Raw genomic sequence first — 23,216 nt, forward strand, 5'->3', positions numbered from 1 at the left:
CCGAGGCCCTAGGCGACCGCCTCGATCGCCTAGGGCTCGGGCCGGCACTGAATACCATTAGGCATCCAATACCTCCCCCAATAATCGCACTGCAATTAAAATCAAGCACCTAATACTTGCTCAATCACAAACAACCTCATTTATCTTTTTGCATGAACATTCAGAAATTGCTCAATTACAAATCCTAATACTTTTCGCAAGAACATTCAGAAATTGCTCAATTACAAAGCTCATATGCATAATAAGATCTTCCCGGCAAACTGAAAGCTCAATTACAAAGCTCGTTATTCATTTACTCAAGAACACTCAGAAATCGGTGATAGTCAACCGAAAGCTTGCATCATGAAATACAGTAACCAACACAAGGCTCCTGAACGACATGGGAGTTCCTCTAACACCCAGCTCATTAGATCTTCCCTGCAGACTGCAGGATATACTACAAATTAAAACAAAAACAGCATTATAAATGGAAATTTTTGGTTTCATCCATTAATCATTCATTTCACGATGCAGATCTTTATAACAGACGCAACACCGATGCGGTGCAGAACAACAATAGAATCGCCTGGTTTGCACAACAGCTTCTGCATGGCACACTTCAGTGCAGCCTTCAGTATCACCTCTGTTGACTCTGAATCAGTAGCTTTGGCAGAACCCTCCGCCAGCAGCGGGATAAGACCCCTGTGAACAAGGCTTAACCTAGCTGGGCTTTCGTCGCTGACAGTCCAATCAAATGAATCTGTTGTCAACACTGGGACAACCACTGAGAAAACTGGAACTCGAGGTCGATACTTGGCCACTAGCTTGGCAGTGGTCCCACCACGTGTCAAGACAACAATCAGTGCAGCCTTGGCCTTGTTAGCTGTGCGGACAGCTGAGGATGCAAGGCTCTCCAATGGGCTCATAGGAAGAGGAGCAGACCTTATCATCTCCTTGAAGATGGCATCATAGTCAAGGGAGGACTCTGCCTCAACACAAATCCGAGCCATGATCTTCACTGCCAGCTCAGGGTAGGCTCCAGCTGCACTTTCACCACTGAGCATGACACAGTCCGTGCCATCGAGAACAGCATTGGCAACGTCAGTGGCTTCAGCACGTGTTGGGCGAGGGGATTTGATCATAGATTCTAGCATCTGGGTGGCAGTCACTACAGGCTTACCCACAAGGTTGCATTTGTAAATCATCATTTTCTGAGCAAGGAAAATCTTCTCAACTGGTATCTCCATTCCAAGATCACCACGAGCAACCATGAAGAAATCTGTCTCCCTCAAGATATCATCAAAGTTAACCACCCCCTCCTGGTTTTCAACCTACACAAACCAACATTAAGAAAAAGAAAATAGACTGATATAAGTATTTAGAAGAACTTGTTCACTATATAAAATTCTATCGCTGAATCCAGAGATGTAGAAAACCATTAACTATCAGTGTAGCATGTCCTAACAAAATCAATGAAACAAACTGCACAAGGAGCAAGGTGCAAAAACAATTTTTGTAACTGCATACACAATAGCCTACACATAGACATGCATAAGTAGATACGTGATGTCCTAAGAAAATCAACTACACAAACTGCTCAAGGAGCAAGGTGCCATAGCAATTTTTGTAACTACATACACAATAGCCTACGCTCAAAGGCATACATGCACAAGTAGATCAATGATAGATACATGAGAGATAAATGATAGATACATGCATGACATATACATACATGATGGTTTTTTTTTGGGTGGGGGGTGGGGGGGGGGGGGGGGGTGAATACATACCTTTGACATTAATTTTATGCGTTTTGCATGAGGCCCAAGAACTTCTCGAACATGAACAAGATCGGACCCCTTGCGCACAAAGGACAGCGCAATCATATCAATACTGTTGGGAACACCCCATCCCAAGATGTCTTCTTTATCTTTCTCTGTCAGTGTTGGGAGATCCACCACAATACCTGGCAGATTGACATTCTTCCTCTCACCTAACATAGCAGTGTTCTGACAACGGCATCTCACAGTTCCAGCATCTGGATCACATGACAGGACAGTAAGGGTTATAGTACCATCCGAGCATAATATGGTATTTCCAGGCTTCAAATCTACAGGAAGTTTCTTGTAGCTCATGGAAATCATGTTCTCATCGCCCTTAATGCTGTAATCAGTGCTTATTGTTATTTCTTGACCCTCCTTCAGCTGGATAGGTTTTCCATCCTTCAAGAAGCCAGTACGGATCTCCGGACCCTGTAACAATATAAGCAGGAAAGTATGAACGAGTGCAAATGCTAGGAAGGGCTCTGGTAATAACAATCACTATGGCTTGCCTTATCTAGCAATCTTAATTAGAGACAGAGAGAAAGATCCAACCAAGATAAATCAAACATATTTCTGATAGTTCACATGAGCGCCACTGCATAGGAAAACAAGCAAGAAAATGCACCAGTGAAATAAACGAAGAGATGCCCTCAAAACATGTGAAAGTAGGAAAGGATTACAAAACAATTCATGAACTCCAGTGAAACTTCCCTTCCTTATCACTGCATCCTCTTCGATCTTCTTCTACCATCTACTCCTGTGACTCCTATCCCAATTTTGTTAGCAGCTATCTGGCAGGAGCCTCATCAACCATCCACATAGATGAAACATGTCCTTTTGCAGGGGCATTAAGTCTTTTTTAGCCAGGTTTATTTCGTATCCAAAGTTGTTTACACATGTTCTCATATCACCAAGTAACAATGCATCCGTAAATAACCTATACCATGAGGTCTCATCCCGATATTGGTCATCTTACTACATCTATGCCAAGTATATGAAGAAGTGAAGATAATAGCTACGAGTCGAATCTTAGTTCTGGCCCTCTAAAACTGATCACCCATCACAACTAGAAACTCAATAGTCCTACGAGGAATCGATTGTGTTGAAATATATTCTTTGCAATTAGGACATGACTAGATCTTCCAAGAGAAGAAGTAGGCTGGTGAGTTGAAGAAAACTTCAGAATATAATCAATCTGGGATCGATTCCCTGAAAATAAAAAGGCATTCCTTTCATTGCATCCACCCTTCTAATCTAACAGAATATCTCTTCTAAGATAAGACAAAGAACAATCAGTTCCTCCCTTCTTTACCTTTATATAGACCCTAATCCACCTTTTAATGAAAATTTAATCAAATGAGATTTCAGCCAGATTTTAAACAGGATGAATGGCAAATAACTTCTCATTGTTAAGGCACAACCTCCAGAAAAGGTTAAGGTAGCGACTGTTGACCAAGTTTCATCACACTGATATTCAAGAGTCCAATGATAACTATTGTCTACAACACTTATAATGCAACTAAGCACACCAGAGACTACAGCATGGATGCAGGAATTGAAGAAACCAACCACATATTCCAAATGTATGGTAACTGTTTCAATCATTTAGATGACTACTTTAAGAGGATAGTGCAAATGGCAATACCATTGAAAGAGCAACAGTTAAAACTTGTAGACAGAACGTTGACAGTGCCCTCATCTAGGTTGGTGAAGAAAACCAGCCTCTGAAAAAAGGGATCGGTAGCCACCAACTGGTTTGATCGTCAACAGGCATCAGAGGTGGAATTAATCAAAATGTCAGCCCACAACAAGCTCTAAAGAGTAAGAGGCTGATTGAAAATTTCAAAAAGAAAACTACTAGAATCAGTATTCAAGATTTGACCATCTTGCAGTACAGGGGCATACCGGTCATGTAGCGAAATAGTACACACCCCCATATCTATTCTTAGTTTGCAATTGCAGTTATGGCATGCAAAAGCATACCAAAAACTAAAGCATGGATGCAGGAATTGAAGCAACTAACCAGATATACCAAATGTATGGTAACTGTTTTAATCATCTAGATGGCTACTTAAAGAGGATAGTGCAAATGGTCATACCTTGAAAGAGCAATAGCTCAAACTTGTAGACAGAAGGTTGACAGTGTCCTAATCTAGGTTGATGAAGAAAATTGGCCTCTGAAAAAGGGGATCAGTAGACACGAACTTGTTTGATCATCAACAAGAATCAGATGTAGAATTGATCAAAATATCAGCTCACAACAAGCTTTAAAGAGTAAGTGTTTGATTGAAATTTTCAAAAAGAGAACTCCTAGTATCAACATCGAACATTTGACATCTCGCAGTACAGGGGCATACCAGTCATGTAGCAAAATAGTGTGCAGAATAGTGTGCTCCCCGTATCTATTCATGGTTTGCCAGAGCAGATAATACACCTCTACAATGCTACAAGTCAATATGGAATACAATATGGGGCAGTAGGATTGGCAGCAAGGTATGATACATTTGGCATTTTAAACCTTGTTGACATCTATGAAAATGGTTCCACTACATTTATATAAAGCACTGATCATGAATCATTGTTGCAAGCCTAAGGATCCCCAGAAATAGTTTTCCTCAAGGACGGAAACAAATGGCCTTAAATTAATAATTATCAGTTTCAGGCTGACAAGTAAGTTGATGAGATTGGATGTGAGAATAATTTCCAAAATTTTCAATTAGTTCTCCAACTATGACAGCTTGTTCTTTGGTGTTATATGATACTGTCAAGGCCAGTTCATTGCAAATGAAACCAATACATGTTGCCCATATCGACAGCTAGAGATCGGAATATGGTCAGTATGGAAGGATAAAAAAAGGGTAAATGCATGCAGAGGTTATTACATCATAGTTCATTTTAACTAGATTACACTCATTCTATTATTCCTATAGATTCATGAGTTGCACTAAGAATGGCTGTCAAAGATGCACTTTTTGGCTGCCTGATACAATATTATGTGGAAGAGAATTTTGTAAAGTGAGGTGACATGCATATTTGAGGCATGTCGTATAGGATTTCAAGACAAATGTGTGATTCGGACATGCAATAAATATATTGAGTAATCCTACAAATGTGAACAAATAAATAAATAAATTGCAACTTTGCTCTCTACTTGTATGCACACTTTCAATGGAGAAATGGTAGTTCTGAAGCCCACTGTTGCTCCTAACTTGACTTCTTAAGAAAAGATAATGCACCCACCTCTTATTTCAACAATGCAATGACATGTTTCAAAACATCTGCCCCATGAGGAGAGCTCCTCTGACCATCACTAGTCATCACAGCAGAGAGAATAAAGAGCACTCCACAGTAGAACTTGTCAATAAACAGCATAACGCAAAGAGAAACCTCGTCCATTACTTGATTCATGTCTTGCAAAATGGTCCTAGGAGAGACCAGGTATCACAAAGGAGTCTCCAACACATGTCATACCTGATTCTGCAAACTTCTCATAGACGGAAAATGTGAATTTTTCTTGTGATTCAGGCTTAAATGATGTGCTTACAAGTGACTCAACTTGTTGAAGCCTATGATTTTTCTTTTCTAGAGAATGTGATGAGCCCTAACAATCTATACAGGAAAGGAATTAAGACCCATGCTAGTCAGGGTGCTAAATTTCTTTAACTAAAGGAACTTGAGGTAATATGAGGAGCATAGATCAGAGGTAGTCACAAATGAGAGAATGTATGCAAAAGGTTGTAAAAAAGGGAAGAATATTGGTGAGTAGCACACAAAACTGCAATTATAATGACTCCAACGGAGAATTATTTTGAATTTCATTTGCTGCTAAAGCAAAAAAAAAGTCAGAGAATATAGTTATCCTTTAATTCTAACTGAAAATAATAGGATTTGGGAAGCTTAGCTAATTCTTTTTAAGAAATGGGAGAATATATTTCTTGAAATACCTAGTCAAAACTAAAAGCAAAAGAAAGGAACTCAAAAGCCCCTATAAAATAGAATTGAATATGATACAACAAAATAAAATATGCAAAAATAAAGAAGATCACAAAGACATCTAATCAGACATAATATACAATACCTGCACAGACTAGAAACGAATACAATCTGAAATCAGTCGTACAGAGAGAACATTCCTATAAGGAGCAGAAGATAAAATGCATCAACACTATTTCTCCAGCCACTGGCCTCTCATACTATGTTTAGGTTGTTTCCTAGACAATACCATGAGGTTTTTTCTATAACATATGCCCCTACATGTTCTTAACCCTGTAGTACAGTGATACAATGTCCCTCCTATTATTTCTCTGAGCACCGGCATGGCAAAGAATGTACCGACTCATGCAAGGCCAGCATATCACCAGCATGCAGTACATCAATCCAAAATCCTAGACAGCATTCTCTACATTAAATGCAGGAATTCAAATTGAAGAAATGAGACCAATCAATATCATACCAAACAAAGGTCACACACCGCACTGACCTACAAGCAATTAATTATGCTCATATTATCATAGTTAAGATCTTTTTTCCAAGGTTGAGTCCTGAGTGGAAGGTGAAGAGACCAAACTCATCACCTTACTCAGCGACACATCTCAAAATTCATAGTCCCAGAAGAATGAGGGTCACATTATTCAACAAGCTTACCATTTAAAATCTCTTCCTTGGCCCTACATATCATCTTCCATCTCATTCATCCGGCTGACTTCTTCACAGGTAAAATTGGAATAACTGCTTTACCTCAGTAAGTAAGCTCCATATGAATCCCAGAACCCAAGTAAGTGCCTAAATAAACTAGACCTCTTCAACCTTGCCAAATTGACCATGACCAGATTAATCTTTACAACTTAGCATGATTTGCAGGACAAAAGTACATATTTATCAAACTTACAGTCTGCAAATACTACGTTTAGTATATTGAGTAAATTATGACTTTCACATTTTTGAAAATGATGAGATAGTCCAAAAGACACGTCATTTGTGCAATCCCAGCAGCACAAACCCTGCCAGAAAAGATGAAATCCCCAACATAATGGTCTTGAAATCAAAAGCCCGAGAAAAGGCACATCATGCAAATACCTGCAGTCCAGATATTAAAAAGTACTGACTATAACCGAGGCCCAACAGAGCATATTCAAAATATATTTCAGATTCGCCAATTAAATATTTCCCAGGATCAATTCCAAGGACTATGGTGATGGCCCGAATTATAGTTAGCGAGTTTAGATTTATTCAATCAATAGAGATCATGATATCACCCTACTAGCAAGTCTAGCATGATACTTCTATCTAAGTAGATACCAGTCTAATCTCACTAGAACCCAAGAAGAAGAGGAGCAAAAAAAAAAAACCTCCGTGTTCAATCAGCAACAGGATGCTGCAAATCACTATTAATTGAATTGACGTATATTTGAACTGCTATAGTACCATCCAGTGTTTAAAACAGCAATAATAACTTAAAAAAAAAACTTTACAATCAAGGACCTCGTTTTTCTTCCCTCGAGCTATTTCTACAGAATTGGACGTATTAAATCTTTTCCAAGTACGAATCTACAGTTTCAAAGTTTCCCAATTTGAAACAGAAAAGCATACAAATCGATCAGTCAAAGGACATGACAGCATCTCGAGGACCAAAATCAAACCTTCGTGTCAAGCATGACGGCGCAGAGAATCCGGGTGCTCTGCATGGCGATCCTGAGATTATCGAGCGTCTCCTGATGGTATTCGTGGCTCCCATGGCTAAAATTGAACCTCGCCACGTTCATCCCCGCCCTCAGCAGCTTCTCCAGCATCGGCACCGACCTCGACGCAGGGCCCAGCGTGCACACGATCTTCGTCTTTGGCACCCGGCCATCGTTCGGCAGCTCCTTCAAGATCCCCTCTATGTCGATGTTCGCCATCCTTCCGATCACCAAAAATCCTAATCCCTCACAGGGACTTTAGACTGGAAGCTCTCACAGAAAGATTGGAGGAGCAGGGTTTTGAGCGATTCGAAGGCAATAGATCTGGGATTGGATTTTAAGCTGAGAGAAATCGAAACGATGGGGTTTTTAAAAAGAACTTCCTTCTTTTGTTCTGTTCTAGAAGGTCTTACCACGCGGGCGGCGGATTTCCGTGGGATTTGAGTGGTCGCGAGTCGCGACCAGGACCTAAACCCCGGATATTTCGTTTCCCACAGGGTCGTTTCCCTGTCGGATCTCCTTGGGAAGAAAACTCGGGATTGGATTCGGAGGCGGATTATTCGGGGGATATGCTTCCCGCACTCAAAGCGTTGAGGTCCGAACCCGAAGTCGCAAACCGAGTGCGGACCCGCTGATTTGGTTAATTGACCGCGGCCGCTCGTAAAATGGGCGTGGGCAATATGATCTGTGCATAACCCCAGCATGATGTCACATCTGGTGATAAAGAAACTTGGATTACTCGCATAGGAGCTAGTTTTGACGCTCCAAATATCGGCTATTTCAAAATTCAAATTTAATGTAATGACTCAGCTATCAAACTTAATGAGAAAGATTTGTCTTGATATATAATGGCAATTCTACTTCCATGGATCTGCAAATTATGCTTCCCAAACAATCTAGGCTTTACTTCTTAGTATTTTCTTTAGACCTTAGTCTTTTTTCGGTATTTTATTTTTTGATTTTTATTTGCTTTAAAAGTTGGATTAGAGGTTCTTGGAGAATCACAGCTATTTATACAATCTCTTAGGTACATCAACTGTCTAGGTTTAGTGTGTGTGTGTAACAATCTCGAGTAACAATGAATTATTTTTGGCATACTGTGAATGATTGAAATCAAGTTATTTATATTTATTTTGTTTGATGAATATATATGGAAATCAAATACCAGAAATAAGAATATTAATAAGGATGCAAATTGGAATATTAAGTTTCATGACTATATAATTAAAAATATTACTAAATGGGTATAAATTATGTTAATAATATATTAATATAATTACTTATTTTTTTAAAAAAATTATGCCACTATATAAAATTAAATAAAGTTGTAAATAAAATTAAATATTTGATATTAATCAAATTCTTAAACTTTTATTAATATTCAAATAGATTCGAAAATCAAAATAGATTGGAACCGACTCATTTTCACCAGTAGCGCGGGCTACAAGGATTTCAAATCTATGTGATGAGATTATGGTAAGGGGCTTTGATACGTGATTATTCTTAAGCCTTTAATTTGAGCTAGTCCGGACTCCGGCAGCTGCAGGAACCAGTTCAAACTTCCGTCAATCGGGATTATTTTATTAAAGCCCATATTAGGTTTCTAAGTTTTATAAATCACCGCCCTCCTCGAGTTCCCCCTTTGTCGAGTTCTTAAACCCTAACGGCCCGGGGTTATTCCCCCCTCGTTAGAGCGGTTTCTTTCGCGAATTCTAAGTGGCAAGCGGGAGTTCGCCGGCGGCGGAGCCGTCGTTGTGGATTCACCGGCGTCGGCCGTAGATATCTTCCAGTTCGCCTTAAAGGTAAGTCTTCCAGTTTAATATAAAAAAGAAGGTAAATTTTTATAAGATTATGCTTCAATTTTTGATTTTTCCCCTCCTTCCTCACAATCTTTTAGAGAGGCATCGATCCAGGAAAGTAGGATTTGAGGTTGATATTTGGTAGTCGGCTTCTTCTGATTCACAGCATTTCTGAAGGTATGCTCGTTGTTTATTTATTTTCTAAATTTCTTTGAGATTAAGTAGTCATGAGCTTTGATCACATATTTAGAAGTATTTACTCTAAGAACTTGTTGCTATTAAGTGCTTTGTGTTCTGTTGGTAATCGAGGAACATAGGTTGGGCTAATTTTATGTGAAAAATAAAAAAAAATTCTAACTTTTATATGAAAGCATCTCAAAACACTAGAGAACAATTTCATGTGTGCTACCTCAGACACTTGTCACTATTTAAGCATATTTGAGAGAATATTTTATAGTGGAAAGTGGGAATACAGATGTAAGACGTAGTTGGATTTGATTTCAACGTGGATTTACTGTTTTATGAATAAATTGCATTTTGAAATTTGTTTCTCTGGGAGTACAAACCATGCCGTTTTTTGGTTCAATCCATGATTCAATGTTTCTGCAGTGCACAGGCAGTCTGTCTCTTGGTGTTTGCAGTATCATGTTTCTCAAAATCATCATTAAAATTATTTTATAAATGCTTTAATATGAATATTGATGCCTTGCTTTCATTGTCTGTTTGATATGCCTAACAGGGTTGGGAAGCTGTGAGAAGTGGGCAAAGGGGAAAGGAAAAAAATAGGAAGGTCCGGCAAGGCCACTTGATCCAGCAATTCCTACAATTTTGAAGTGTGAATATTATAAAGGAGATTTTCAGTATCCCGAAAATATTGATAGGAATACTATACCCGTTTAGAGCTTCAACTGTCAATACTATAAGTAATTGTAGTGGAAAATAAGTATTCAAATATTACTTCATCATTTATTTTTTCACTTACCTAACTAAAATTGAGTTCTTTTTCACTCAGTTCAGGTCTATTCATGATATTGCACCTAAAATCCATGTTAGAGTTTTGAATTGCTGTATCTTGAGGTGAATCTGTTCTGAAATTACATAATCAACCCTTCTTTGAAGTATGCAATCAGAAGGTAGAGTTATGCAGTTTGAAGTTTACAGCATCATGTAACCAAATGAGTGTCTGACACAACAGACATTGCAGATATTGAGCTTGCTGTCCTGGAAACTTCAGAATTGACGACATTTCCATGCTCAATAGATCAAAATCTAAGAAGGACCAATGCAGACAAGACCAAAACACCACCATCACTTTTGAACCGAAAGAAACGGAAGCATCGGATAAAGCAAGGCCCTTGCAAAACACTTATCCCAAAGCAGGGCCTCATCACCACCAACATAGCCAAATATTGGCATCAACGATACTCCCTCTTCTCTCGATATGATGATGGCATTCAAATGGACGAGGAGGGCTGGTTCTCAGCCACACCTGAAGAGATTGCTGCCACCCATGCTGCCCGGGCCGGCAGTGGCACCATTGTAATTGATTGCTTCTCTGGCGTCGGTGGCAACGCCATCCAGTTTGCCTTAAAGTAAGACCATTCTTTTCAAAACAAAAGGAATTTGGATATGTAGGAAACTATTTTTTAATTATGAGATTTTTCCATGCTTAATTTTTTGAGAATTAGGGGATGTCACGTGGTTGCCATAGACATTGATCCATGGAAAATAGGATATGCAATCAATAATGCTAAGATTTATGGGGTGGAGGATAACATTGATTTCATTGTCGGGGACTTCTTCCAACTTGCACCCTTTCTGAAGGTATGCCCCCCATCATCATTCTTTTCTTCCTCTCTCTCTCTCTCTATCTCTCCCTCCCTTCCCCCACCACACCCCACCAAAATTTTATTCCAATAGAATTCTAGAAAAGATATATTTTTCCTGTGAGACTAGAGAAGAGAAGTGCAATTAACTTGATATTCATGAGATGGTATATTTAATTTTCTATGATTTTTTTTCTGAATTTTGGAGGGAGTGGAGTTTCTCTTCCCTTTCCATTGATTATGTGTAGAAGTAGTTGATTGGTATGGCATCTTCTAATAATGCTGGAGTTGTGGCTGAGCCTAAATTGGGTAGACACCCCAGATCACAGCTCATGCTGACACGGTCACGACCGCCGGACACAACACACCCCTTCCTAGCGTGTGGAGCCTTCTAGCCCTAGCATGCGCGAAGGAGGGGTTGTCATAAGGCCGCCAAAAGTGGAGCACCGCTATGTACGATGTACCAGAAGGCAATTGGGCACAACACGACGGGAGTCCCCTGAACGAGAGTGAGCTCGACCAAACCGATGAATGCCGTCATGTTCTTGCGTATGCGCGGACGCAACTTCGACCAGAGGTGTTGGGATGGAGCCTAGTTGCATTATTTCTGTGGAGGGTGTTATTGTAGAAATAATTAAGTGATGATAAAAGTTATACTTCAAATTTCTAGAAGGAAAATGTTTTGTGCGCCCCTTAGTGTACCCTGACCTTTTTTTGTGAACAACTATGGATAAAATGGGCAATAAAGCCCTTCATGAACCACCTACCCTCTATATAGCACATAAAAACCTGGTTTGGTGCTCTTTCTGGGTATGCAAAGCAGTACTTTTCCTAGAATGCCAACAACCATGAATGAGAGGATAGTTTCATTCCAATTTCAGCTGATTGTCTCCATTTATCAGGCTGATGTCGTGTTCCTTTCACCACCATGGGGAGGCCCATCATATAATAAAATTCAGAATTTCACTCTTGATTTGCTCAAGCCAAGAGATGGGTATGTGCTTTTTCTTCCTCAAACTGATGTTTTCTTCCTTTTACAATTACTTTTTCTGAAGATGACACAGCCATATGAAACTGCAATTTAGGAGAGTACATTGATTCATGGTTCATTTTACATGTAGCTTTTAGAGCATGGACTGTGGTCTCTGGTTAACATGTGGTGAATATATTAGAAATGAATCACCCCGCTTTCTTGTATCCTATCATCAGGCACAATTTAGAGATCTCAGTGGATTATGAAATGAATTCCTTAATGTTCTTGTAGATGTTTGATATGCATCCAAAAATTAGATCTATGTGGTCCTTCTTCTCTCTTTCTCCCTCTTTTTCCCTGTCCTGCATCACCATGTTTTTATTCGGTCATTCTTTACTCAAGATGCCATTTGAGAGACAGATTATTGCAATCAAATTTTGCTTGAAAGAATAGCCCTTGTCTTTTAGCCACAAGTGTACTCTATGTAGAACTACTACTTACTCTTGAACTACACTTCATAGTTGGTGTCCGTGAATGTCAATGACTATGATATGAAAAGATCTGAAAGTTTATTCCACCTTTACCTGAAACTAATAGCTGTGTTATATGTAGATATTCCATCTTTCAAGTTGCTCAGAAAATAACACCTAATATTATCATGTTTTTGCCGCGCAATGTGGACATAAACCAAGTGGAAGAGCTTTCCTGGTTGTCTTCCCCTCCCCTTAATTTTGAGGTATTTCTCATAATTTTTTAATATTTTTACTTGGTGTCACAATCTTTCTTTGTGTTACCTTTTATTCTGTTATACGACTATTTGGCATGTGCTACGCGCATGAAACATCAAATATGCATCTGCTTGTACATGGTTCACTATTATAAAACCAATGGAAACTTCAAGCACAACTTCACTTTTGTTGCTTTCAAAGAAGATCAGTGTACATAAATTCTCAAGTAATTATGTTACCTTGCAATTCCCTGTTCAGGAAAGGGTTTGTCGGCCTTCTTGTTTTTCCTTCCCCTGAGAAAAAAGGAGTACATCTTTGTACACCACACTCCTGTATAAGTTCCAATTCTTGCTAAAGGACCATTTCTTACCATAAATTTTTGTTGTAATGGAAGGTAGCTTCTGCTATATATCTTTTTTTTGCATATTGGATGAAGAAAGTTTTAAGACTAACATCGACTCTTTCACTGAAATATAATTTTTTTTTTTTAAAATGGAAGTTTAGCTGCACCGTTAATTATATAAGCTTATTTTTCATACTTACATGGGTGAAGAAACTGAAAACCATGGAGAAGAAAATCCTTCATGGAAGCTTTTTATTTCCCTGTAAGGGCCATTTAATGTGCCGTCATCATATTTTGAAGTTTGAACGTAGCCTATCATAAACTAGCCTATCTTCCATTCTAACTACCTACCTGTTATTTATCTGGTTCTCATCTTGCATATTTTTCTTTGGAATCTACCTCTCTCGCTATAGGGTGTATGACTACTTGGAACATGAAAACAACATGCATTTCCTACCTGACTTTAGTTATTAACTTTTGTTTTTGCACTGCTTTACATATCTTGCTTCAATTGTTGTCTAACTAAATATAGATGTCCTTGTTTTGATATGTAACAACTTTCTGTACACAGATTGAAGAAAGCCATGTACAAGGCTACACTAAAGGAATTACTGCCTACTTTGGCTATATTGTATCAGGATCGCCTGGATTATACAAATTGTCTGAAGTTGCAACTTCATAAGGTAACATCCAGTGGAGAGTGCAGTTAACCTCCCCTAGTGCAATATAACTGAGACTTACTATACCAACAAAATAAGAACCAATCGTATGAGCAGTTTTCTGAATATTAGTAATTACTCTTTAGGTTTCAATCTATTGTTCATATCTGAAGTTCATCACCCAAACACAGAGCCATCACTTGGTCATTTCGATGAACTTGCAGAGATTCAGCGATGGCTAGAATTATAAATTAAACTCATGTTACCTGGATACAGAAGGCTAGACTCTTGAATTTATGTAGATTTAATGACAACTTGAGTTTTACAAACTAAATCAAAATGATGAATAAGTTGATTTATTCGAGTCTTGTGTTACAGAGTTGGGGGCATTACCACATGGATAAGTTTCTGTCGATGGTGCCTAGTATTTCCCCTCCCTTTTGGACATGAAGCATCCTTTTCTTTTGTCGCATCTGCAAGTTTTGTTTTTGTACATTTCTAATGATGTCGTTGCTTGTTTAACCATTGCAGGCATTCCTCGCTCCTTGATTGCAGGAATGAGATTGCTACGTTTGTAGAGGGTGTAGATGCAAGCCAGAACATTCTGCAAGATACAGGATGGAGTAGGGTTTCTGAGGCCAGTCGTCTTGTTCAGTTTGTTCCTTTTGCGTGCCAACAGAATGACATTTTGATGGAGGACCATCAAACTCGAGGTTGCTCACACTTGCTGCCGAGGGCCTTTCAATATTCTTTGCATGGAATGGAGCTAGCAATCAAGCGCGCGCGCACTGGCAGGCCACTAAACTTGCATCCATCTCGGGTTCATGTATATAAATCTCCCTACGTTCTAGTAATGGAAGAGATCCATCTGTGTAGTTTATCTGTAAAGAATATTGCCCATATGAATATATATATATATATATATATTAAATCTGACGTCTTTGGCATTTGGGCACACCATATTACTCTTTCCTCCTGCTGTCCTAAACAGAGATGCCTGTTGAACTTCACAAAGCTGACTACAAATTGTAGAGACAGAAATGCCCGTTTCCCATCCCAGTTCGCCGTCTTCCTCTCTCTAGCCCGCTGTACACGAGGACAGCGGAGACGGAGAAGTTCGCCGGTGCTACACCCACGGCCTTCTCTCAACCCGCATATGGGGCCGACTTCATCAAGCGCCAGCTCGCCGTCGCCGGTTGCTTCTCCAACGTGCTTGCCTCCCCCAACCTCCGCTTTAAGCTCTTCGTCCGCGTGGGGCTCCGCCAACAACCGCTAGGGGGAGAAGACATCCGCCTTGTTTGGTTCCATTTGCATAGAAATCCTGTGCAGGTGACGCCGCATAGGAATCCTATGCGGGACGTTGCCGCATAGATATATCCTATGCATTATGTTTCCGCATAGGAATCCTATGCGGGACGTTGCCGCATAGATATATCCTATGCGGTACGCTTCAAACATCCCGCGGGGGATTCCTAATCGGAACGGCCCGCATAGGATATTCCTATGCGGAAACGTATCGCATAGGATACATCCATGCGATAACGTCTCGCATCCCGCATAGGAATCCTATGCGGGACGTTTGAAACGTACCGCATAGGATATATCTATGCGGAAACGTCCCGCATAGATATTCCTATGCGGCACGTTTCCGCATAGGCATCCTATGCGGACACGTCCCGCATAGGCATCCTATGTATTACCCGTGGACGACAGGGAGGAGGAGTGGGTTGCGGTTACTGCGTTTAGGCAATCGGCCGGTCCGATTCCTATGTATCACCCGAAATTTCAAGATCTCGATCCGATATCCCCCAATTACGGTAGACCTGCAGCAACTCCGAAACGGGAAGGGCATTGTAACGCAACGGCTTGTTATTATAAACCTTGATGGATGGTGGTTGATCGTTCATCCATGAGCACGGGCCTTGGAGTGCGAGAAAGGGCGCCAAAAAGGAAGCGATGCTCACGCGGTGCTGCTTCTCAACTCCTCCTCCGGCCATCTCCTTCGCCTCCTCCGTACATGAGTGGCTGCCATCTCGTCGCCGTCGTATTCTTCTCCTCCCTCGACCTCTTTCTTCCGCGAATAACCTCCTTTTCTCTCCCCATCCAAGCGACAACGATGGCGAGGGATGGGCCGTGAGCCGCGTGGCCACCTCGAGAAGAGAGAGAACACCAGGGGAGGACGAAGAGGAGGATGAGGAGGGAGAAGGGAAGGAGGGTTATTCGGGGAGAGCGAAGGGGTCTGGGACGACGGCGAGGGGGAGGAGATTGCTCAAGGTCAGGGAGGAGAAGCGGAAGCGGGAGTACGATCGCCTTCACAATTATCCCACCTGGGCCAAGTCCGTATTTCTCTATCTCATCGTCCTCCTATATTTTAGTTCAGCTCTTAGTATGATATGATATCGAGTCTGAGATGCTAAAGGTGGCACCTTGGCCAAGCTAAGATCCCGTCCATAGCAAAGAAGGATGAGATGGGAAGAAGTGCTCGGTCTTTACTCTACTGTTGGGAAAAGTCGGGCGTGAAATTACTTCATGCGCAATGACTGTTTGCTAAAATGTCTCTATGGCCTTCAGTTGCTGTCTTTCTTCTCCTATTGGCCACACTGATGGACGAGATGATGTTTAAAGTACGCGTTCGTGTTTCATAATGATGCTGGCTACGACCTATCCTTCATACCTCATGGCGATTGCTTACTTTTGCTCAACTTTTTTTTCCCTCTATATTTTACTTAAAGACTGCAGAAGTAAAAGAATTCTCAGTACCTATCACCACCATTTTCTGCCAGACCCTTATTATTCACAAGCATACATAATGAACAATAAGTAAAGAACCGCCTATTTTTATCTCTTCCCCTACTTTTGGCATTAAAAGACAAACGTATCAGTTTTTAAGACTAAGTTTTAGTGAACATATAAACTTTAGACCCAACCAGATATATTAGCTCATGATCATTATTTTACATTGTTCTTTCAGATCTTAGTTGTTCTCTTTGAGGGGCAAAAAACAGTCTCAACTCTTTTATTCTTTTTTGATTGAAGGATATTAGAAAATGCATGCAAAGATGATGAGGAACTTCGTGCGGTCCTTGGGGATAGCATTGGGAACCCAGATCTGATGAGGAAAAGGGTGTGCCAAAACATACGATATATTATGTTTATGAGGGAAAAAATATAACAACGTTGGCTTTTCTGACAGGAACTCATCTGTACTATTGACAGGTTGAGGAAAGGGTCCAGAAGAAAGGTAGAGACTTTCGCAAGTCCAGAACAGGATCAGTTCTTGCCTTCAAAGTCAGCTTTAGAGAGTGAGAAAATATGAACTGGTCTCCCCTTTCTGTTTTCCCTTGAATGCAATGTGATTAATTAAAATTGTGAATCCCTGAGATAATCACTTGATAGAAGTTGGTCAAAGTTAAAAACCATGTTTTCCATGTGAATAAATTTAGGGAGTAAAAAGTGTATCTTTAGTTTCATTATGCCTTGTATGGTGGCGTATGTTTTTCCCAATGTGGCTTTATTATTTAAAAATGGATTGGTAGATATATTTTTATGTTTATAGATATCACAATTATATTCAGATTTGTGTTATACCCATGGTATGCTGAACCGGCCCGTACCGGCCGGTTTAGTCTTTACCGGACCGGTCTGGTGGCCTACCGGTACGGTTCCGCTGTGGAAACCGGTATGCACTAAGGCCGGGGAAGAAAGAGAGAAACAGCGAGCGAGCGGGGGCGGAAGGGAGAAGCAACAGCAGCGGACACCTACGGAGAGCCGCGGGCTGGGGAGGGGGCGGCGAAGGCTGTGAGGGTGCCACGCAGGCCGCAGGCGCGAAAAGAAATTTGAAAATTTTTAAGTGAAGTCGAAAAACCACTTGCCGACTTCACTTAAAAAGTTTTAAATTTTTTAATTTCGGAATTTTTAAGTGAAGTCGGCAAATCCTCTGCCGACTTCACTTAAAAATTTTCAAAATTTTTTCCGCGGCTGCGTCTCCTATTTTTTTGAAACAAAGGATTTGGCCGTGCCCCCACACCTCCCCTCGGGGCCCTCAGTGGGAGTCCGCGGCTCTCCTTCTCCCCCCCTCCTGGCTTGCTCGTTGTTTCTCTTCTCCTTCTTTGGCTGGGCTCTCCCGGTACCGAGACGGTACTAAACGAGCTGAGTCAGTCCAGTCGCCGACCGATACGGTTTCTGGTACCTGTTCAGCATACCCTAGCTATACCCTGATCTGGATTAAAAAATGGATGAAACTTTGTGTATCTTATTTAAACATGGATCCTTTAGAAGTTCTTTCAAGGATTTGTTATTCAGATATCCCTCCTTCTCTATCTCAACAAGCTACAAGATATCATCTTCAAATAAAATTCACCAAAGAACTTCCTACCCTATTAGAAATATAAAGAACCTTTTGAACATAGGAAATTACAGTTGTTGCACAATCTTTTCTGTTATAATGGTCAAAGATATTGACTCTCATAAGTGTGACTATCTTTTTCTCCTGATTTTTGTAAAAACAAATTTGACCCCATTTTAGCTGTGCTTTTGAAATCCATTTTGGCTGAGAACTATCACAAATTTCTTTGCTTTTTTGTATTTACTAGATTTTTGTCCTCTCCAGCTTTAATCCACTAGATTCCTACATATGGTTTGAACTTTATGGTGCTCCATCAGATCGTGATGTTGACCTTCTTGGTAGTGTAAGTCATTATCAATTGGATGCATCTCTTAAGTTTTTTTACAGAGAGTTGATTTCATACCTACATTTTGAATCTTGTGCAGGTCATTCAATCATGGTATGTCATGGGACGCTTGGGTGCTTTTAACTCTTCAAATCTGCAGGTCAGATAAGTAAATGTTTGATAGTTAAAATGTTTTTTTATAAACTATAACATGTGGCACTTTTTTGGAGTGTTAAGAAAGATCATAATTTTGTTATAGATTTTCTTATGTACTTGTGCTGTAGTGCAATTAGAAATGAATTCTCTCATGGCGTAAGTGTTAAAATTTAAATGGAAGAAAGCAGTTTGTTTGAGATTGAAGCCACTAGTGAGGAGCTTACATCTCAATTTTAGTCTGGTGTTAAAGCAGTAGTAGTGTGGAAAGTAGAAGAATGGAAGATTTTTGGAATAAATCGGCCACAGCCATGGAAATATGACTTTTTAGATAGTACTGAATCAGGTCAATGGAGTTGAAGGTGCGCCTTTGAAGTATTATACCTTTATCAAATACCATGGAGACTTTCCCCGAAAAAAATAACCTACTAGTGCAATGCTGATTTTTTTTTTTCATTGGGCAAAGATGATGTTCCATGAGCATGATATGAGCTTAGCAGAGATAGGATGTTTAGATAAAGAAAATAAAATAATGGAAAGAAATTAAGATCGCTTGGATATATGTAAGGGACAAAAGCAATTTACTAGGAGAGATTTCAGGTTTATCGCTTGGATAAAGAAGTGATTTCAAAGAAGACATGGATGAAAAATTGTTGAGACATGATTGGAGGAGTACTTTTATTATTGTATATGTGGCCTTGGATTATAATGAAGTCGGGCCCATTAAGTTAAGCTTGTGATAAAATGCTTTCATTCGCAGTTATGCACATGTTCTCTTTTTCAAATTTGAATGAGGTAATCCTAGTTGTCAGTCATATAGTAGTTCAAGGTTCGCCGAACCAATGCTAGAGGTTGTATCGATTGGTGGCCGGCTCAGCACAGTATGGGTTTGTACCATGCTATTTTGGAATGTACTGAAACAGGGAGAGTCAGAGAGCGAGGGGTAGAGGGAGGCAAGAGAGTTAGAGAGGAAGGGAGAGGGAGAGGGAGGGAGGGAGAGAGGAAGAGGGAGGAGGGAGAGAGAGGCTTAGGGAGAGGGCTTGAAAGTCATCGCGGGGGTGAGAGCGAGAGGGAGAGGGAGACGAGGAAGCGGAAGGGCCAAGAGAAACCCTAACCCTAGTGGGGGGAGAGAGAGAAGGGGATGCTTACTGATGACGATCGAGCAGGAGGGGGAGGGTGGAGGCTTCATCTTGAGCTCATTTTTGAGTGGGGAGGTGGGGGGCGATCGCGACCCAAGAGGCGATTGAGGGGGTTGGCTTATTTAATCGAATGGCTCGAACCAGACTTTTTTTTTCTTCTCTCTGCCTGTTTACCAAGCCGACTTGGTGCATCATCCAGTTCCCCATCAATTCAGTTCGGTGATGTTTTTTAGTGTCATCCAAAAATAGATGTTTTTTATTATCGTCCAAAAGAATGTGTTTATTGATACAGTTTCACTGAAACAAGAGGAAGGTGAAAAAAGAAATGCCCAATTTGAACCCCCTCCATGCCTCCTTGCTAGGGTACCTCACATGTTATTTAGTATCTCTATTTTAAAACACCATATCTGAATGGTACTAACTACTAAGGACAGAATTATACCATGAGAGGAGTGGATGGTAAGGATTCAAAGTGGGAACACCAAGTTTGGGGAGGTGCTTTTTTGTTGATGTTATGTTGATGCTTTGTATTGCTAATATATCTTTTGTGCATTGCAGTTGGCAAACTCATCAATGGATTACAATCCTTTGTATGATTTCGATAAAGCTGCTAGAGTTATGCCTTCATCTTTCCATGATATTGGCGATGTTGAGTTTCAAGACAACTGGGGCAGGGTTTGGTAGGATTTTGTCTTTGAGATCCCTTCTTGTAATATTACTATTAATGAGTAGCACAGAGTCACATCTACTGTAGATTTTATTCAATTAGAATTTTCATTGCAGGGTGGACCTTGGAACATCGGATTTTTTTGCTGTGGATGTATTGCTAAATTGCTTCACTGTCCTGAGCTCAGAGTAAGACTTCTTCTAGAGGACATTATTTTTTTTTCTTTTGTTTTGTTTTTGTTTTTGTTTTTATTTATTTATTCATTTTTTGCGGCTTAGATTGACCTCGTTGAAAGTTTCAATTGTGAATTTTATTGTTTGATGTTGAACTTTAGAAAAACACTTCTAGATTTGGTATTCTTCTATTCAAGGTTTGCCATCTCGTTACTGGATCATGTATCGGTACCAACCTAGTACGATGTTGGTAAATCTAGTATGGCAGTCGGTTTAGTGTACTGACACTCGATACACCCTCCATATTATGCATTGGTTCGGTATCAGAATGGTATGGTATGGGTACGGTTGGTACGTACAGGTATTCGATCGGTACAGCATACCATGCTTTTGATAGTTTACTAGTTCACAAGTCTCATATAAAACTGATTGAACCTCCATCCTATTGAAATGTCTAACAATGATAGGTTTTTACCATAAAGCCTATATAGTTATATTTAAAATTCGTCGTCTCGGTACCAGACCCGTACCAATTCCATCCTATTATAGTGTTGGTGTGCCCGGTACGGTGCCTGTTTGGCGTACCAAGTATCGGCATGCCTCTCATACCATGTACCAATTCGGTATCGGTATAGTCAATGCGCACCGATACTGATCGTTACAGCAAACCTTGGTTACATTAGCCTCTTAACTTGCAAATGAAAGCATGAGATGGTATTATATGGATGGTTAATGAAACTTGGCTGGAGATCATGACTATTTGTGAGTTAGTTGGCCTTCAATCATATAATCTGACCTGTCTAGGCATCAAAATATGGTAATGAACCTGGTCTTAAGCAAACCATCACTTAACTCCAGAGAGAAGTAGATAGTTATGATTGGGACTAGTTGAAGGTCTCCTGGGTTTATTTTCTTGGGAAAAGCACGATTTCACTCTTTCTTGTCTTCCTGGTTTGACTGTTAATTATAGTTAACATCCATCCAGAACATGCAACTTAAAGATCTCCATTACTTGTTTCATCTAGTGGGGAGTGAATTCCTTGAAGCCAAAACCTTTTCATTAGAATATGCAATCTAGTAAAATTTGGCACTTTCTAAGAGATGCATTGAGCAAAATATGATGGTTTGAATATTGAAACAACTGTGAGTGGGACATATCTTCTTTCATAAGTAACAGTGCATGGTGAACAAACAAATTATAAAGCTCAGAGATATGGGGATAATGCACAGTAACTGCTGGATATCTCTGCACAAGAATATTGTTGATGCAATATCTTAAGTATGGTAAGCTTTGAGAGGTTTCTTGTTTTCAGCAACCCTTTTTTCATGTTTCTGGAATTCCTCCATAGAAACTCATAATATTTTCTCTTTATCTTGATTTGTCCGCTTGGAGTTCATTCTGTGGATCTTTCTTTCTCTTGGCAGATACTTGGGCATTCAACAGGTGGTTTTTGGTGGAAGATGCATGGGTGACTGGGAAGAAGGCATGACAAGCTCCGAGTATGGATACAAGCACTTCAAGATCTGAGATAACATGTGATTCTGGTTTCCAACATGAGCCAAGTCATCAAAGCTACGTACAGATATAGAAAGGACTACAGAAGCCTGAAAGAAGAGTGATATCAAACAATGCTATATAGGATTGGTGGGAGCTGTTTCCTACTGCTGCATTTTCAATGAGGTGCAAAGAGGGGCTGTTTCCTAGCACATCCATTTTCAGTTATTAGCAAAGAGGAGCTAATCCTCTAATTGGCAGGCCATTATGAAGCTTCACTTTGCAAGAAGAAAACCAACCATATCCCAAAATGATGAACTGGGATGGGCAAATCAAGTGTTGTGCCATTAGGGAGTAACACGAGTGCTACTACATTGCTTGGTACAGCTAAGAATCTGCATTTGATTAAGTACTAGAGTATTTTGTTGTTTAGAGACGAATTTAAGTGAATTACTACTACTGGTAGCATCTCATAGAGTTGTTAATTCGCCATTCTCATAAAGAAATTAAACCATCCAACATCACTTGCTGTTGTAATTTAAACGTCCAGACCTTTAGCAGAGAAACTAGTAAATTCTTTTTAACACGTTCTGCTCCATCTTGGTGATAGCATGATTTGTCAGCAGACTGCAGGTGCCTTGAAGCATTGTTGAAGATCGCTAGAGAGATTGGTAGGATTACCTACTAGCGCATTAGCTCTTGATGCCATGGAGAACTTGTTAAAAGTTTCTGAACCCAATTTCTTATGTACATGTGGGATTGCAGGGTAAAAACTTGCGCACTCAGCTGAATTTTTGTGGTCCGAGCGTGGTTGATGAGTAAGAAAGCACCATGCACTTTTCGCATGTATAAAAAAGCAGAATTTGAAGTTTAAAGATCTTCAGCCCTATTAACAGTTCTCTTGCCCTAAATAAAGCTCTTTGCTGCACAAGATGAAAGAAATGATACACTGCACGAGTTGCAAGGAATCACACCAGGTTGAGAGAGCGAGAGCTACGCTGTTTTAGACCAAATAGAATTGCCCTAGTATCCTTAGCAAGGTAAACACGTTTAACTGCAATTCTACCATAGTTGAGTTAAATGGTACAACTGTTTCCTGCAGTGTTTATTTGCA

At 40.1% G+C, this 23,216-nt stretch overlaps 3 protein-coding genes across 11 annotated transcripts; 2 read left to right on the plus strand and 1 right to left on the minus strand.

The window, feature by feature from the left end:
* Positions 1-261: 261 nt before the first annotated feature.
* On the minus strand, positions 262-7,973 carry LOC103716417 (pyruvate kinase, cytosolic isozyme). Its single transcript, XM_008804402.5, has 3 exons — positions 7,439-7,973; positions 1,767-2,228; positions 262-1,310 (listed from the first exon to the last, which is right to left on the minus strand). Exons 1-3 carry the CDS (start codon positions 7,694-7,696, stop codon positions 498-500), a joined length of 1,533 nt encoding a protein of 510 aa, XP_008802624.1. The 5' UTR covers positions 7,697-7,973; the 3' UTR covers positions 262-497.
* Positions 7,974-9,043: 1,070 nt separating this feature from the next.
* On the plus strand, positions 9,044-14,741 carry LOC103716425 (uncharacterized). 8 transcript variants are annotated; one of them, XM_039115125.3, is made up of 10 exons: positions 9,048-9,279; positions 9,375-9,453; positions 10,016-10,409; positions 10,481-10,868; positions 10,959-11,100; positions 12,005-12,096; positions 12,688-12,811; positions 13,718-13,829; positions 14,184-14,229; positions 14,337-14,741. In XM_039115125.3, exons 3-8 carry the CDS (start codon positions 10,397-10,399, stop codon positions 13,826-13,828), a joined length of 870 nt encoding a protein of 289 aa, XP_038971053.1. In that variant the 5' UTR covers positions 9,048-9,279; positions 9,375-9,453; positions 10,016-10,396; the 3' UTR covers position 13,829; positions 14,184-14,229; positions 14,337-14,741. The 8 variants fall into 8 exon arrangements, with proteins under 8 accessions (XP_088569215.1, XP_038971053.1, XP_038971054.1 ...); XM_039115126.3 differs by having other exon boundaries at positions 14,184-14,222; XM_017845526.5 differs by lacking the exon at positions 14,184-14,229 and having other exon boundaries at positions 9,050-9,279; positions 10,016-10,066; positions 10,289-10,409.
* A 736-nt stretch (positions 14,742-15,477) lies between these two features.
* On the plus strand, positions 15,478-22,688 carry LOC103718539 (structural maintenance of chromosomes-like protein, putative (DUF3531)). Of its 2 annotated transcripts, none has more exons than XM_039115123.2 (8): positions 15,478-16,141; positions 16,842-16,929; positions 17,022-17,107; positions 18,415-18,493; positions 18,576-18,635; positions 20,326-20,447; positions 20,551-20,622; positions 22,033-22,688. In XM_039115123.2, the coding sequence occupies exons 1-8, from the start codon at positions 15,762-15,764 to the stop codon at positions 22,133-22,135; spliced, it is 990 nt and encodes a 329-aa protein (XP_038971051.1). In that variant the 5' UTR covers positions 15,478-15,761; the 3' UTR covers positions 22,136-22,688. The 2 variants fall into 2 exon arrangements, with proteins under 2 accessions (XP_038971051.1, XP_088569214.1); XM_088713088.2 differs by having other exon boundaries at positions 15,489-16,429.
* The last annotated feature ends 528 nt before the right edge of the window (positions 22,689-23,216 follow it).

This window comes from Phoenix dactylifera, chromosome 16 (genome assembly GCF_051530095.1).
Source record: "Phoenix dactylifera cultivar Ajwa chromosome 16, Ajwa_hap1_PhDact_Kaust_v1.1, whole genome shotgun sequence".
In the NCBI taxonomy this organism is placed as follows: domain Eukaryota; kingdom Viridiplantae; phylum Streptophyta; class Magnoliopsida; order Arecales; family Arecaceae; genus Phoenix; species Phoenix dactylifera.

What these genes read in the sequence shown, in the direction of transcription:
- LOC103718539 (XM_039115123.2), top strand. Translation starts at nt 15,762, where the DNA reads ATGCTCACGCGGTGCTGCTTCTCAACTCCTCCTCCGGCCATCTCCTTC. An exon ending in ATGTTGACCTTCTTGGTAGT is followed by an intron (nt 18,494 to 18,575) that starts GTAAGTCATTAT and finishes AATCTTGTGCAG; the next exon opens with GTCATTCAATCATGGTATGT. An exon ending in GACAACTGGGGCAGGGTTTG is followed by an intron (nt 20,448 to 20,550) that starts GTAGGATTTTGT and finishes TTTTCATTGCAG; the next exon opens with GGTGGACCTTGGAACATCGG.
- LOC103716425 (XM_039115125.3), top strand. An exon ending in GCCATCCAGTTTGCCTTAAA is followed by an intron (nt 10,869 to 10,958) that starts GTAAGACCATTC and finishes TAATTTTTTGAG; the next exon opens with AATTAGGGGATGTCACGTGG. An exon ending in AACTTGCACCCTTTCTGAAG is followed by an intron (nt 11,101 to 12,004) that starts GTATGCCCCCCA and finishes TCCATTTATCAG; the next exon opens with GCTGATGTCGTGTTCCTTTC.
- LOC103716417 (XM_008804402.5), bottom strand. Translation starts at nt 7,696, where the DNA reads ATGGCGAACATCGACATAGAGGGGATCTTGAAGGAGCTGCCGAACGAT. An exon ending in CCGTCATGCTTGACACGAAG is followed by an intron (nt 2,229 to 7,438) that starts GTTTGATTTTGG and finishes ATATTGTTACAG; the next exon opens with GGTCCGGAGATCCGTACTGG. An exon ending in GCATAAAATTAATGTCAAAG is followed by an intron (nt 1,311 to 1,766) that starts GTATGTATTCAC and finishes TGGTTTGTGTAG; the next exon opens with GTTGAAAACCAGGAGGGGGT.